General features: G+C 42.0%; 1 protein-coding gene across 1 annotated transcript in view; it reads left to right on the top strand.

The window, feature by feature from the left end:
* The window catches only part of fxn (frataxin), a 46,519-nt gene extending 32,421 nt beyond the window's left edge, over positions 1-14,098 (top strand). Inside the window, exons 5-6 of the mRNA XM_079688575.1 lie at positions 10,458-10,555; positions 13,748-14,098. Of these exons, the coding sequence (XP_079544701.1) occupies positions 10,458-10,555; positions 13,748-13,886 (237 nt within the window). The 3' untranslated portion in view covers positions 13,887-14,098. The remainder of the gene's footprint in view (positions 1-10,457; positions 10,556-13,747) is intronic.
* The last annotated feature ends 2,725 nt before the right edge of the window (positions 14,099-16,823 follow it).

A 16,823-nucleotide genomic window follows, 5' to 3' on the forward strand; every position in this document is an offset into this window, starting at 1 on the left:
GGAGTTTTTCCTTGAGCGATGTGAGGGGCTAAGGATAGAGGCGGCGTGATGTGGAATTTGTGATATTGGGCTATATAAATATAATTTGATAGATTGACGGTCCTGATGAGATTATTGAGTCTATAAATCTACCATTTACTCTTAATTCGTATTGATGATGTTACATTACATTGCATTTAGCGGACGCTTTTATCCAAAGCGAATTACAATAAGGGCATTTGACCAAGAAGATACAAACTTGAAGAAGAAAGAATCATATAAGTACATCAGGTGTCATTGAGCCAAAACATTTCAAGTGCTACTCAACTGGCTTTACATAAGCCAGTCCTTTATTAGTATGTAAGTGCTTTGTTAGTAATTGTATTGCTCGAAGTGGAGTCGAAAGAGATGAGTTTCAAGCTTTCTGCTGTCCTGATTTCAATGGGGAGCTCATTCCACCATTTTGGAGCCAGGATAGCAAACCCACATGTTTTAGCTGATGGGAACTTGGGTCCCCCTCGCAGTGCGGGTGCAGCGAGCCATTTGGCTGATGCAGAGTGGAGTGCACGTGCTGGGGTGTACGGTTTAACCATGTCCTGGATGTAGGAAGGGCCAGATCCATTCACAGCATGGTACGCAAGTACCAGTGTCTTGAAGTGGATTCTAGCAGTTACTGGAAGCCAGTGAAAGGAGTGGAGGAGCGGAGTGGTGTGGGAACATTTTGGAAGGTTGAAGACCAGACAAGCCGCTGCATTCTGGATGAGCTGCAGAGGTCGGATGGCACATGCAGGTAGATCAGCCAGGAGGGGGTTGCAGTAGTCTAGGCGTGAGATGACGAGAGCCTGGACCAGAAGTTGCGTCGCTTTCTGGGTCAGGAGGGGACGTATCCTCCTGATGTTGTAAAGAGTGTATCCGCAGCAGCGGGTTGTAGCAGCGATGTTTGCTGTGAAGGACAGGTTGTTATCACACCCAGATTCCTTGCAGTCTGAGTCGGGGAAACAATAGAGGTGCCGAGGTTGATTGTTAGGTCAAGGGTGGGACACTCTTTTCCTGGAAGAAAAAGCTGTTCAGTCTTGTCAAGGTTGAGCTTGAGGTGGTGAGCAGACATCCACCGAGAGATGTCTGCTAGACAAGCAGAGATGCGTGCAACCTGGGTTTCAGAACGGGGAAACGACAGAATTCATTGGGTGTCGTCAGCGTAGCAGTGGTATGAAAAACCATGCGGGCTGAGTTTGTGTACAGACAGAAAAGGAGGGGACCAAGGACAGAGCCCTGAGGGACCCCTGTACTTAATTGCCGAGAGTCGGACTCGGACCCTCTCCAAGTTACTGTGTAAGGCAAGGCAAGGCAAGTTTATTTATATAGAACTTTTCAACACAAGGCAATTAAAAGTGCTTTACAAAAAATGAAAGACATTAAGAAAATGGCATTTAAAATCCCTCATTAAAAAGAAAAGTTAATAAAATAAACATTAAAAGAAAAAATACATGGATAAAAGTTACAGTGCAGTCTAAGATATGAATAGTTCAATTAAAAGCAGCGACAAAAAGAAAAGTCTTCAGCCTGGATTTAAAAGTAGTAACAATTGCAGCAATAGATTTTTTAGTGAGACCTGTGAAGACACCATTACAGTAGTCCAGTCTACTGAAGATAAAAGCATGGACAAGTTTTTCCAAATCCTGCTGTGACATTAGTCTTTTAATCCTAGATATATTCTTTAGGTGATAGTAAGCTGATTTAGTAACTGTTTTAATGTGACTGTTGAAACTCAAGTCAGAGTCCATGACTACACCTAGATTTCTGGCTTTATCTGTTGTTTTGAACATTGCAGACTGAAGCTCAGCGCTAACTTTTATATGTTCTGCCTTGGCTCCAAAAACCATTACCTCAGTTTTATCTTTGTTTAATTGGAGAAAGTTCTGACAAATCCACTCATTGATTTGTTCAATGCACTTACTCAGTGTTTGAATTGGAGCATAGTCTCCTGGTGAAATTGTTACGTAAATTTGTGTGTCATCTGCATAGCTATGGTAACTTATTTTGTTGTTCTTCATTATCTGAGCCAGTGGTAGCATGTAAACGTTAAAGAGAAGAGGCCCCAAGATGGAGCCTTGATGTTCCCCACATGTCATATTTGTCAACTCAGATGTGTATTTACCTATAGAAACAAAGTTGTTTCTGTCCTTTAAGTAGGATTCAAACCAATGTAGAACTGTTTCTGAAAGTCCCACCCAGTTTTCCAGTCGGTCTAGTAATATGTCAACAGTGTCAAACGCAGCACTGAGATCTAATAATACTAACACTGAAGTTCTGCCACTGTCTGTGTTTAAGTGGATGTCATTGAAGACCTTTACAAGAGCAGTCTCAGTGCTGTGGTTTGGACGAAAGCCTGACTGGCACATCCAAACAGTTATTTAAATGCAAGAAGTTACTCAACTGTTGAAAAACAACTTTTTCAATAATTTTACCTAGAAATGGCAGGTTTGATATGGGCCTGTAATTGTTCATTTCTGAAGCATCTAGATCAGAGGTGCCCAGTACGTCGACCGTGGTCGACCGGTCGACCGCGGGGGCAATGCTGGTAGATCACGAGTCATTCATTAATGACATGATTAAGACATGATCCCTCCTCCCTTGGCCTCCCTGCCACTTAATTGAGGAGTTAATAACACGATAAACACGAAAAATCCGGACGAGATCTCTCTCTCCCCGTCTGTGTTCGAGGGGGGCGGGGCAGTTTACACACGCAGCTGCTACATGCAGCAACACACGGCGGGGATAGCGGAGAGAAGCGCTCCAAGGTGTGGTTAAATGTTACCCGTCTTGAGGTGGACAATGCTCCTTGCCAAGAGAGTTTAGCATGTAAGGGCGGTAACACGAGCAATTTGTCTAAACATTTAGCAAAAGTGCACCACATCCAGACGGAGAAATGCACCGGGTTCGACTGTCTTTCTAGTAGCTCTGTAGCCCCATCCACGAGTAACGTTTCCACGTCAGGTGTTATGTATGCTAGCAGCACCACACAGAGTTAACTCAATTATACAAACATGGGTTAATGATTAGAGGTAACTGAGTTATTTATTTTTGTTAAAGTTTCAGCTATTCTGTTTACAGTTCTGTCGTCAGATTATTTAATACGATTTGTTAAAACATTGTTGTTTCTTTTGATGTGAAATATTATTTATATAATTAATAAAAAGCTATGTTAATTTTGTTCACAATTTGTTAAGTTAATTTAATAATATTTGTATTTTTGAATCAAGTATTCATCTTTATTGTCTTCATTGTTAATTTCCACATGCCTAAAACAACCTCAAGCTAAATCTAAAAGTTGATGGCTAAATAAGAGCGTTTGAGAAATTGTGCAAGGCATACAGCAATAGTCTGAATAGTCGATTAATCGTTTCATTAATCGATAGATTAATCGATTATCAAATTAGTCGTTTGTTGCAGCCCTATTGTAGTCATCCCATGTATAAATAAAACGTGTTATTCAGCAACCCTTGCAATTTGGGATTTTATTTTTGGTTGGTAGACCTCGGTGAGCTGGCCATTTCAAAAGTAGCTCACCAGCCAAAAAAGTGTGGGCACCCCTGATCTAGATTATTAGCGGTTTAATGACTGCAGTTTTCAGGGCCTGTGGAAAAATACCTGAGTGAAGAGATTTGTTTACTATATGAAGTAGATCTGAGGCCATGCAAGGAAAAACATCTTTGAAAAATCCTGTTGGAATAATATCAAGGCAGCAGGAGGAGGATTTCAGAAGTTGAATAATGTCCTCTAGGTTTTTATCATTAATCTGATGGAATTGTGTCATGATGTCTGAATTGATATTAGGTGGACATAGGGACAACACATTTGCTGTACCTGATACAGAGGCACTGACTGCTTGTCTGATTTTCTGAATTTTGTCAGTGAAGAAGGAGGCAAAATCATTGCACGCCCTGGTGGATAGAAAAACAGAGGCTACTGACACTGGGGGGTTAGTTAGTCTGTCGACGGTAGCAAACAAGGCACGTGCGTTGTTTTTGTTTTTGTTAATGATGTCCGAGAAGAAAGACTGTCGTGTGTTTTTCAATTCCAAATTATAAAGGCCAAGTCTCTCTTTATAGATTTCAAAGTGAACCTGGAGATTTGTTTTTCACCACCTGCGTTCAGCTTTTCGACATTCTCTTTTTTCTGTTTTCACAGTCATGGCCTTTCTCCATGGAGATATTTTCTTGCCAGACACTTCCTTTACCTTAGTTGGAGCAATGGCATCTATAACATTTTGAATTTTTGAATTAAAATGATCTACTAGCTCATTTACTGAGATGTTAGCAGGGGCAAGTCTGGAAGAAAAATTCCGAGTAAACATTTCCCTAGTATTTTCAGTTAAATATCGCTTTGTGGTTACCTCTTTTTGAACATTTTTGTGAACAGAAATAGAGCTCTCAAAGAAAACTCAGGAATGGTCAGAGAGTGCAACATCAGTCACCACAACCTTAGAGATATTCAGACCCTTTGAGATAATTAATTCCAGAGTGTGCCCCTTATTGTGCGTGGGCTCCGTCACATGCTGAGTCAGTCCATAGCTATCAAGAACACAAAACAGTTCTTTAGCCCCTCTGTCCAACATGGATGTTAAAATCACCAACAATGACTAGACGGTCAAAGTCAATACACACTATAGACAGCAACTCGGTAAAATCATCAAAAAAGCTTGCACAGTATTTGGGTGGTCTATAGATATTTAGGAACAGAGCTCGAGAGGAGCATTTCAACTGAAGGGCCACATATTCAAAAGAAGCAAAGTTCCCATAAGATGTCTTCCTGCATTGAATGGAATCATTGAACAAAATAGCAACTCCACGCCCTTTCTTATGCATTCTTTCCTGACTCATAAAACTAAAGTTGGGAGGGGTTGATTCGATAAGAACAACTGCACTGTTATTTTGTTCAATCCAAGTTTCCGTTAAAAACATAAAATCGAGATTGTGCTCAGTGATAAAATCATTGATTAAAAATGTTTTTCAGGCCAAAGAACTGACATTTAATAAAGCTAGTTTAAGTTTGTTGAATACACTATCAGTCAGGTTTTTTGTAACAAGCTGTGGCTGACATGGAATCACTGCTAAATTTGATAAACTCACACAAATGTTTGAGCGCTTCCTGTATCTAAGATGCAGTGACGTGCGGTGAGCATCATGGATGGTGAGGCACTGACTCTTTCAGAGTCAGATTTACAAATGTTATATTTTGACCTTAATCAAAATATTTGGTTATTTTCAAAAGCTTTTTTAGTCTGATGCTTCGATTCATTTTAAACAGACCGTTCAACAAAAGGATACCCAAAATCTAAATATTGGATTGTTCTTTCTTAGTAAGATCCCATTTTCCTTACAATTGTGGTCTTTCCTTAACTTGAAGATTAAGTCCATGCTCTCCTTCTGGACAACAATCTCTATTCGTTTTTTGTAAAAGTCCTCCTTATCTTCCTGTAGTTTCAAAAGTCTAGTTTGTTGTTTGTGTCTACCGTCTCTGCGTAGAATAACAGTAGCAACAAGAACCTGTGGGCTCCTGTGGGCTCATGTGGGCCCCCTTCAGTGCGGCAGAGGTTATGGCTGCCTCTCCTGCTGCTTTTTTCATTGCCGTTATATGATGAGACCAGCGAGCCTAAATATCATATATACGTTAAATAAGTTATTTAGAGACTATGGATGGCAAGGATAAATTTAATAAAGGGATCTACAAACATTACATTGGTGACCTACAGTGAGATGGTAACAGGCATGCGCTTAGTGCCCGCTTTCCAGCCAGGCTCTGTGGGGTGACACATTCTGAGGTGAGGCAGAGCTCATCTGTGCCTCACCTCACCCCACAGTAACTGGCTTGAGCGCGCTCACAAAATAAGTGCCCGCGCTGAATTAGTGACCGCGCTCCAGCAAGTTACTGTGGGCTTACGAGAGGCAGAGCTCGTCCCTGCCTCACTTCTCATCGCTACCCGTAGTTGTAGCGGAGCTCGGCAAATTTGCTGATTTTGACTTTAAAAAGTGATTGGAATCATACATTAATCACACTTACATCATAGATCAGTGGAGACATTTTATTATTATTACTATTTAGTTTTTCTTTAGTTGTTTTTCCGTTACATTGGAGTATGACAGGTGAGGCTCTGCCTCCCCTGCCTCCCCTGACTGCACGTCGCTGCTAAGATGATTCACTGCTCTTAATATATTACCTATCAACACAGATATCGGCAAAGCTACAGGCAGGCAGGGCCCCGGCATGTCCTGGAAAAAGTTGAGTGCCATACACCCTTGAGCCTGGACCCAGCAAATATCTGTTTGCAGTGTTTTGTACACACACATCCCTATCAGGCTTTGAAGGGGAGGGAGGACCCACCACCCTGCTCCTCTCATCATAGGAGGGCAGGGTGAGGTCTACACTGTAGGAAGGGGGGTTTGGAAATCTGCTTCCATTTTCCTTGTATTGTTGTGGGTTGGATGATTGTGGTAGGCATGATGATGAAGCTGGGGGAGATGGTGCGCGTCTCTGCTTCTTTGATTTTGGTGGGCGTCGTTGAGGGGCGGGGGTAAAGGACATGCCGCCAACCCTGCGTATCGCCTTCATGCGGTCATTGAACACCAGGAAGGACTTGGTGCCAACCCTCTGTATCTCCTTCATCTGCTCATCAAACTCCAGGGGGGTGGGCGAGGGTGAAAAGGTGAGCGGAGAGTAGAGAGAGCTGGGGGATGAATGAAGAGTATCCTCAAAGGCGTTGACAGGGGGGGTGACGGGCAGTGGAGACTCCTCCATTTGTGTCATAGGTCTCCCATAATCAGAACATTCCTCAGGTGGGTGCTGTGATACTTCTTCAAGGTTTTCTGCGCGATGTGTTGTGTCTTTCTCCTGTTTTGATTCCTCTTGCCGCTTGTCCTTGGCAGAGGGAACAGATTGATGACGCAGGCAGTTGAATATGTTAGAGATAAACAATTTCACTCCTGACTTGTTCAGGCAAACTCCATTTGCCTTATAAAGATGTCTGCGATCCCAGAAAAAGTTAAAATTGTCAATAAAATGGATAGAATGGTCAGTACAGGCAGTTGAAAGCCAGGTGTTCAGTGCAAACAGTCTGCTGAATCTCTTGAGTCCTCTTCTGACTGGCGGTAGATGGCCACTGATGAACACCTCTGCATTTAGAGAGCTGACAGTTTCCAACAAACATTTAAAGTCTTTTTTCAGCCCTTCTGACTGTTGTTTCACAACATCATTTGTTCCAATGTGCAGTACCACATTCTTCACAGTCGGATGTTCAGCCCCAATATGCAGGATCTTCTCAGCCAAGTCAGAGACCACATCATTGGGAAAACAGAGTACTTTGGTGTTGTTCTTACTACACAAACTTTTTACATCTCTTACAGCAGAGTCACCCACAATCAGAGTTTCAGTCCCAGTCGTTAGCTTTCCCTCTAGCCTTTTACTTCTGGAGTAGCTGTTGGTCCTTACCCTGCTGTGTGAGGAGGACAGGTTATCCAGGTCATCAGAAAGAGATCTCCGGTTCTGGGTCAGTGGATCGTATCTGTTCTGGATTGGCACACTTGGTGGTTTAGGAGGATTGTTTGTAGTTCTCCCTTTAGCAGCTGTCCACGGCTGTTTCCTAGTATGAATTGGGGTTGAAGAGATGCTATTCCCTGGTGATAACAATGGAGGCCAGCCGGTCGCATCACAGATTTCAGAGCGCTGGGCTCTGCCTGTTATTCGTCCTCCCAAATCCCATGGAAATGATTTACTCTTGGGCTTTGCACCCAGAGAGTTCCAGGGAGGACTACCACTTGTAGATTTATTACCCGGTACACAGCCCTCCTGTTCCTTGGAATCCTTGTAGCTGCTAACTAGCTGTGAGTTAGCATACCCTGTAGGTGCGGTCAAGTGCTCCTCTCCCCTTCTGATACAGCCTACGGAGGCAGAGTAATCTGAAACCTTCTGCAGGTGACAGGACTGTGAGCACCATCTAAAGTTCTAAACAGTCTTCATGCCTCTCACTATTATGTCTCAAAATGAGCAGGGTAGAGGTGACTGTCGTAGTTGGATATGAAGTGTATGGGTGGGGGCTAAAGGTGCAATTTGTTTCCTGTTATCATCGTCTGTCTTTCCAATGTTATACCTCCATGTGACCGTATTAAGTCTGTCCCTCAGAGCGTGATTAATTGTGTATGATTTAGGGATGGGAACGATTAATCGAATATTCGAAATTATTCAGGTATTCGAATAATTATTCATGTATTCGAATATGAGTTATGAATATTTGTATTCATTTTTTTATTTATTTTTGGAAGGGATGCCTAAGTCGATTACATATTATCAAATTGAATAATTCAATGTATATATATACGACAGTGCCATAGCTAAATGTGTTAGTTGACGTCTAAAGGTGTGTTTTGCTCCGCTCACCGGTACCTCACAGCGGGCAGAGCTGCAGGTGCTGATCTCTCTCTCGTGTCCGGTTATACTTCACTCGTGTTTATGTCCAAATCCATCAGATCTAGCTAGTTCTAGCCAATGATATGGCTGCTGCCCCTCCCTACACGCAGATCACCTTCGGCCGCAAATGCGCTCCGCAGCAGTAGCGAGGTTCCGGCGCTAACAGTTCATGAGCGTGCTCCCAACACTCGCGACACATGAGTGGCCAGCCTTAACAACAATAAGCACTGCTTGGCAACCGTGTGTGGCGGCAAAGTACATAGACATTTTGACAGGAGAGATTTAGTTTTGCCGGTATTCAACATACTTTACCAGTCATAGTCCGGTAATTATTTACACTCTTAAGAAGAGTCCTACACAACAGACATGGCGTCAAAAAGGAGTAATGTGTGGAAATATTTCGACCAGGTTAGTGAGTGCGGTGTAGAGGTCAAACTATGCCAAATTAAACTTATATATACATGCTATACCTTGCTATACCCGCAACCTCCGTTCCAGCTATGAGGGTCTTTTCTACAGCTGGGCTGATTGTGAATCGCCTCTGCACATGAAAGCTGTAGGCTTATAGCTGTCAAACTGTGATCACCAGTTCAATACATTTGACAAATTCGACTTGCTTTCTACACTTTGAACATGTATGTATTTATTTCCAAAAAGTATTGAAAAAAAAAAACTCCATTTTTTTTTCTTTTTACCCAATTTTTTTTTTATAGGATATGTACATTTTGGTTAACCGGTTAACCGTTTTTTGGGGGTTCGAATATTCGAATATACATTTGCCTTCAAATTCCCACCCCTAGTATGATTGTGTGTGTTTCCGTGTCTGCCGTTTTGATTGGACAGCGGCTGTCTCTGATGGCTCTGACTGATTTGCCAATGTTCCAATCTTGGCAGCTGACCCCCTTTTTCAACTGGCTGCAGTGACATATGGGGCCATAAACCACACACACACCACACACACACACACACACACACACACACACACACACACACACACACACACACCACACACACACACACACACACACACACACACACACAGAACCAAAGATCTGCAACTTTGTTGCTAAATAACAGGCAGTAGAAGCACTGCAGATGATATCAGAGAGGTGATGGAGTAAATCTTTATGGCATAATTTTCTCTTCACATTGTTCTTTTCATCACAGAATCATTGGTTTTACACAGTTGCTTCAATAACTGAGCTATAAGCATGCTTAAAGGGATAATGCTGCGTTCCATTTACTTTGGAAGTCTGAGGTCGGAACTGGGAGTGACTTCACATCTGAGTCAAATGTGTTCCGTAACACAAGGTCGTGTGAAAAGATGGACGCCAGCAGGAAAGTTGTTCACCTTGTTAACAGCTTAAGCCAGTGGTTCCCAACCAGGGGGGCGCGTGACGCTTGGGAAGAAGTCTTTCAGCCTTTCAGCTATAATGCCCAAATCAACAAAGTATGATGAAGCATACATCTCCCTTGACATCTAACGTGTTCGGTGCGGAGATCTATCTCTCTCTCTCTCTCTCTCTCTCTCTCTCTCTCTCTCTCTCTCTCTCTCTCTCTCTCTCTCTCTCTCTCTCTCTCTCTCTCTCTCTCTCTCTCTCTCTCTCTCTCTCTCTCTCTCTCTCTCTCTCTCTCTCTCTCTCTCTCTGTGTAAGGTGGGAGAAGTACTCAGATCAAGTGCTTAAGTAAAAGTAGTATACCGCCTCTGGACTGTAGAGGAGCAGAATTACAAAGAAGCAAAAGTGGAAATACTTAAGTACCTCAATATAAGTACAGTACTTCATTAAATCTACTTACTACCACCACTACAGGTATGTTATGTTACACAGATTTAGACAAAGTTGTGAACAAAATTTGAGAGAAATAGGCCTTTTGTGTACATAGAAAAAGTCATAGATCTTTGATTTCAGCTCATGAACAATGGGAAGTGTTGCGTTTATATTTTTGTTCAGGGTGTATATATATAAGGTAAATCAGAGCATTAAGAATACATGTGTTAATGTGTTTCTGTACAGAGTGGCGTGTTGACAGTGAAGGTGGACAGAGAGCACGGCACCTACGTCATCAACAAGCAGACTCCAAACAAACAGATCTGGCTCTCCTCCCCCTCCAGGTGAGACTTCAGTCGATCCACACCTGGGGACTCATGTATAACGCCGTGCGTAGGATTCCCGTGGGAAGGTTGCTTACGTAGTAGAAATCCGAAAAATTGGTACATAAATGTTACGACATTTTCCGATTCACCGAACATTGCGTACCGGCGAGGAAAGTGTGTACGGCACTTCCTACGCCGGTTTCCCTTTTATAAATCCCAATCGACTCGAAATGCGGTGCAGCTTTTGCGGGCTTAACGTAACGCCCATATTTGCCTATAAATATAGTAAATAGTCAAAGAAACGCCCATTTATTCATTCATTTTGACTGACTACATGGAGAAGATCGCAGGAAATGACGACAGAACAGCTAAAAAAGACATCTCACACCGTGTCAGATTTTGGTTATTTTGGGGAGGTCGAGATAAATCATATTGTTTAGTGGATGCAGTTTGAACCAGAGTAGCAGCATGGAGGTTGGATTGTCACCAAAATAAATAAATAAGTGGTCCGAAAAAGGTTAATGGCAAAAATAATACACATAGCCTAACCTTCCTCAGGCAGTGTGTTTGTACCGGGGACAGGAGACCCCCCCCTTGAGGAGAAACTGTAAGAAATGATCGGGGAATCCCTCCTGAGTGGAGTCATGACGACTGGATCTGAATTATTTGTTTGTATTTGGTGGTTTGTGTTCCAGCTTCGATCAGCAACTATATATCCATAATCCACCAGTTAAAGGAAATACAACTATTGTGTTGTGTTATATTAGCTGTACAATTTACCATACATGGTGTTCTTAGTTACCATACCTCCTGTGTTTTACGAGCGACTTATCAAGTAAGGCGGTGAACGTCATAAAACATGATTAAACGTGATGGTATATAAAACCATGCTCGTATCTACAAACTATAGAAATGCAAAACGGCGTCAGTTTAGACGTAATTCTGTCTTTCTGTTTACCGCATCATTTATGAGAAAACATTTCATAACATTAACACAACATATTCGAGGTGGTTTTAAATAACATATCTGTATTTATTTATTTCTCCAAGTTATGTTTTTGTGTGCACTGAGGAGTCTCAAACAGGCGTTTGTTTAATCATTTTAAGATTGGCTTTAATCAATGTTTGAAAATGAATTCTTCATATATGATAAATGAGAGGTAACATTTTATTTATGGTATTATTTCCACATATTTCTCTCCATTCTTCCTTCTGCCAACGGTGTCGCAGTTTCTCGTCTCTCCCGTATTTGTGCTTACTGCGTACGCATGGGTTAGAGTTTGCGTGGAGGACCGCACATTTTCCCGTCAAGTTAGAATTTTATAAATCGCAAACATTGCGTAGAAACTGGCGTACGCCATGTTTTGAGCATATATCCCTTTATAAATGAGGCCCCTGAACACTACTTTTTGATACATTGAGTACACACACACACACACACAGACATATACACACACACACACATACATATACACACACACACACACACATACATATACACAGACACAGACACAGACACAGACACACACACACACACATACATATACACCCACACACACACACACACACACACACACACACACACAGACACCATTGCAGAGCTACTCAGACAGCTGCCTCAGTGCACTGCTACGACTCTGCTCTGCTGACATTACACACACACTGCTGCACACAGTGCTTCTCCTCTGTGTCCGTGCACAGGGACATTTCAAACATACGGCCTCAGGACTGATAAGAGCAGTAAAGTCTTCATTTCCGACTTTTTCACTGAAATTCGTTGTAGTTCTATGCTGAGCAGGGTTGCACATTTCGTCAAACTCCTAAACCAATCGTTGAACATGTTAACAATCAATGAATTGATTAATGATTAACCCCCCCAAATAAAATAAAAACATACAAAATACAGTTATTTTTCCAAATATACGCTTATTTCGCATTTGTAAGTCGCCTTAATAAACAAACTGCTGTATAAAAGGAAGATAAAAAATACTCATCACCTCTCCACAATAAACATATCCGCGCAGGTCATGACTCAGGAGTGAGTTGAGCGCAAAAAGAATACTCTCAAGCTCACGATAACATATTTAAAGTCACATTAACATAAAGTACTGTGCATCACTGCTTAAAATGAAAATAAAAAGTAACCCTGAGTCCGACTCCAAACCTCTCCACAATAAACGTATGCGGTCTGCAGGACTGTGACTTTGGTGGCGCTTTGCTCCGACTGAGTCACGGCTCCATATTCTTCAGAGGTCGGTATTACTGTGTCTTCAGCTCAGGCCATAACATGACTGAGTTCATCAGGAACTGTGCTGTAACTTTCTACAGTCCAACAGTCAGTAGTTATAGCCACCTTGTCAGCGGAAAGTAGCTGCGCCTTGAGCACGTCTTTATTTTTCGCGTACCGCTTCTTAATGCGGCTGGTAATTGTACCTCTTGAGGGGATGCCATAGCCTGGTTCCATGCAGTTCATTAGCTCACGAAATCCCTCACAGTCCACCATGTATATCTGCATCATGTGCTACTCCACCATAAATCTAATCTCTGCACGCACATCACAATAACAACAATGGCAGGCTATTTAAAAGCTGTACTCATGTTGCTATAAAACCTACGAAGCCAGATTATATTGCATGCACGTAACTGCGAAACCAAAATGTTCCCAAACCGGAGACTTCAATGATGCTGGAGGATTTTCGAGCTGAACTTTATCTGCGTTCGCCATTTCGACAGTTCCTCAAATTACTGACTACATTTGAACGCATCCCTGTGAGCAGCTCTCATAGTATGCCTCTCGTCCAATGAAATGACTTGGTCGCTCTATGACACGTTGAACCCAATGTGAGCAAATTACTCTGAACGCTGCGACGCAGCACCTGAGATTACTTCCAAGAAGTTGTTCACGTTCTCAATTTTTTAGGTTTACCTTATATTCGTTCAGTACACACGTGTACCGAACCGAAGGGCCTGTACCGAATAATTTCGGTACGTGAACCGTTACACCCCTATGAGACACTCTTCACTGTAAGCTGGCTTGTAGTGGCTTTTTGAAGGATCATTTGTCTTTTGTAATGCCTTTTGAATATCAGATCAGATTTTATGGATGAATCACTCATAGTTTATTTGTTTTCTTGCCAACATAATTTTCTTTTTTCTGACAAATCTGAATTGACAGCATCTGAGCTAATTCCTTTGCTTCTCTTTTTGCAGTGGACCCAAGCGCTACGATTGGACAGGTGCACGCTGGGTGTACGCTCATGATGGTGTGAGCCTCCACCAGCTGCTTTCTAAGGAGTTTTCCATCATCTTCAATAAAGACATTGACCTGTCTCACCTGACATATTCCTGAGGAAAACACCTGCACTGAAACTACTGCGACCCATACAAACTACTGTGAGACAAAACGGAAGCCAAAGATGCACAACTCCACATTTACCCATCACCGTTAGCCCTGAGGACAGCAGTTATATATAATGAGTAATGTATATGTCCTATAATAATCGATTGTACATTTGTATTTCATTGTGATTTCATTAAATATTTCAAGAGAATCAAACCAAAGGCTGCAGTAAGTCTTGTAGTCTAAAGAATATACGCTAACCCTTTACCTAGTTACATCACAATGTTTAAGGAGTTATCCTCAAATAACATTTTATTTGGGTGTTAACGTAATCGTTCAGATCTGGGACAAAGCAGTCAGTGGCCTGTGCATGTTTAGTGTATCTGGGTTTTGTAATTTTTCTCTTATTCGGCACAAATGAAATAGAAAAATGAAGTTGGGGATTGTAGCCTTTGCAGACCATTAACATGCACACAAACCTATAGAACACACTTCAGGAAAGGGGAAACCACAAAAATAGGGCCCCTTTAAAGAATACATATCTTTGTAATTAGACATTTAGTGTCAACACTAACAAACAGTCACTAAGCTATAAGACACTATTGTAGATAACTTCATCTTAATAAAAACACGACCAATCATGTTTTTTTAGTTTAACAGCAACAGCAACAGCAGCAACAGCAACAGCAACAGCAACAGCAGCAGCAGCAGCAGCAGCAGCAGCAGCAGCAGCAGCAGCAGCAGCAGCTGTGGAATGGTTTTCCGAACTGATATCAAATGATCTGATTTAAATGACATGTTCTTAACTATTCAGGGCTCTGTACACTGCGGCCCATTTCCAAACCGACTCTTAAACCCCTCCCCTTCCTCATCAGGTGCTCCACTGTTTGTGTCCCTCATGAAACACAGTGTATAGATAGTGCTATGCAACATTTAATAGTGCAACATAATTTAATATTGTCATACAGATGTCATGTTAACAACGTCAAAATTACACTGCATTTAAATTGTTTTCCTTGGAATCATACCCTTGCGTCTAGTCTACAAAAGATTATGTTTGCATTTGATTGCCAAGGTTATTAACAAGGACTGTTGCAAAAACCAAGCAGATTTTATTGTAATTCTAATTTGAGATTTTTTGCCTGATGGATTCTGATTCTAAACTCTGGTTGGACCTCAGAGTGGAGTTGGTCCTAAGTGGCGGCTGCCACTGTACTTACCTCCACCCTAAAGTAGGAACCCTCATTCAGCTGAGAGTGAGACTGCTGGCTGAGTGCCAGGATGTAGGGGTCGGATTGGAACTGGACCTGCGTGTTTCACAGCGGCTTTCCTCTGGAGTGACATCACATACCTAATTTCCCAGAATGCTGTCCGGAGTGGATCCCAACCATGCTGAGGTTACGGTGACAGATGATTCAGCTCACAGCAGTTTATGATGCAACAATGACACAATCCCACACTGCCCCCCAACATCGTGTGTGTGTGTGTGTGTGTGTGTGTGTGTGTGTGTGTGTGTGTGTGTGTGTGTGTGTGTGTGTGTGTGTGTGTGTGTGTGTGTGTGTGTGTGTGTGTGTGTGTGTGTGTGTGTGTGTGTGTGTGTGTGTGTGTGTGTGTGTGTGTACCCGGAGGCAGGCTTGCTGGGGGGGCAGGCTGGTTCCTCCCCCTACAGTCCCCAGCTCTATGGAGGGCATGGTGCAGGTGATGTACAGATCCTCCCCAGTCGGTCCTGACGCTTCCATCAGGGTGATGCAGTTGCTGCTGCCCACTGACTGGGCTGGATCCTGAGGACACACACACACACACACACACACACACACACACACAGATTTAACACAGGAAACACAAGAAGACATGAAAATACACAGGTTTATCAGCTTTGGTACTTAAAACAGATAAAGTAATTATCGTAGGTGACTTTAATATTCATGTTGACGATGATAAAAATAGCCTTACTGTTGCATTTAACTCTATATTAGATTCTGTTGGTTTCTGTCAGAGTGTAAATAAACCAACCCACTGCTATAATCACACTCTTGACCTTGTTCTGACTTATGGTATTGAAATTGAGCAACTATTAGTCGAACCGCATAATCCTGCTTTATCCGACCATTTCTTAGTAACTTTTGAAGTACTGTTACTAGACTACAAAGCATTAGCCAAAAGCTCCTGCAGCAGAAACCTATCTGTTAGTGCCATAGCCAAATTTAAGGAAGAGATTCCACCAATACTTAACTCGATAGCATGTCTGCATGTAGGGGAGGAAACTTATACAAAATGTACACCACCCCAAATTGATCATGTTGTTGATAGTGCTACAGATGCGCTGCGAATAAAATTAGACTCTGTTGCTCCTTTGAAAAAGAAGAAAATAAAACAACATAGATTAGCTCCATGGCATAATGCCGAAACCCGCAAAATAAAGCAAAAGTCGAGACAACTTGAAAGGATATGGCGTTCCACTAAACTTGAAGAATCTCGTTTAATTTGGCATATTACTCTCAATGAATATAAGAAAGCACTGCGTAAAGCGAGAGCAGCATACTACTCTTCATTAATAGATGAGAATAAGAATAATGCAAGATTTCTTTTCAGCACTGTAGCCAGGCTGACAGAGAGCCACAGCTCGACTGAGCCTTCTATTCCCATAGCACTCAGTAGTAATGATTTTATGTGCTTTTTTAACGATAAAATTGTTACTCTTAGAAACAAAATCAATGACCTCTTGCCTTTGACCAGTATAGTGTTATCAACAGCTCCCGGAAACGTAAGTTCTAATAATATTACACTAGATAGTAAACTAGAATGCTTTTCAGCCATAAACCTTGAACAATTAAATTCAATGATTCTCTCTTCTAAACCATCAACGTGTATCTTAGACCCGATTCCAACTAAGCTGTTAAAATAAGTTTTTCCATTAATTAGCACTTCTTTATTAAATATTATGAA

Source organism: Notothenia rossii (assembly GCF_949606895.1).
Source record: "Notothenia rossii genome assembly, chromosome: 6".
NCBI lineage: Eukaryota > Metazoa > Chordata > Actinopteri > Perciformes > Nototheniidae > Notothenia > Notothenia rossii.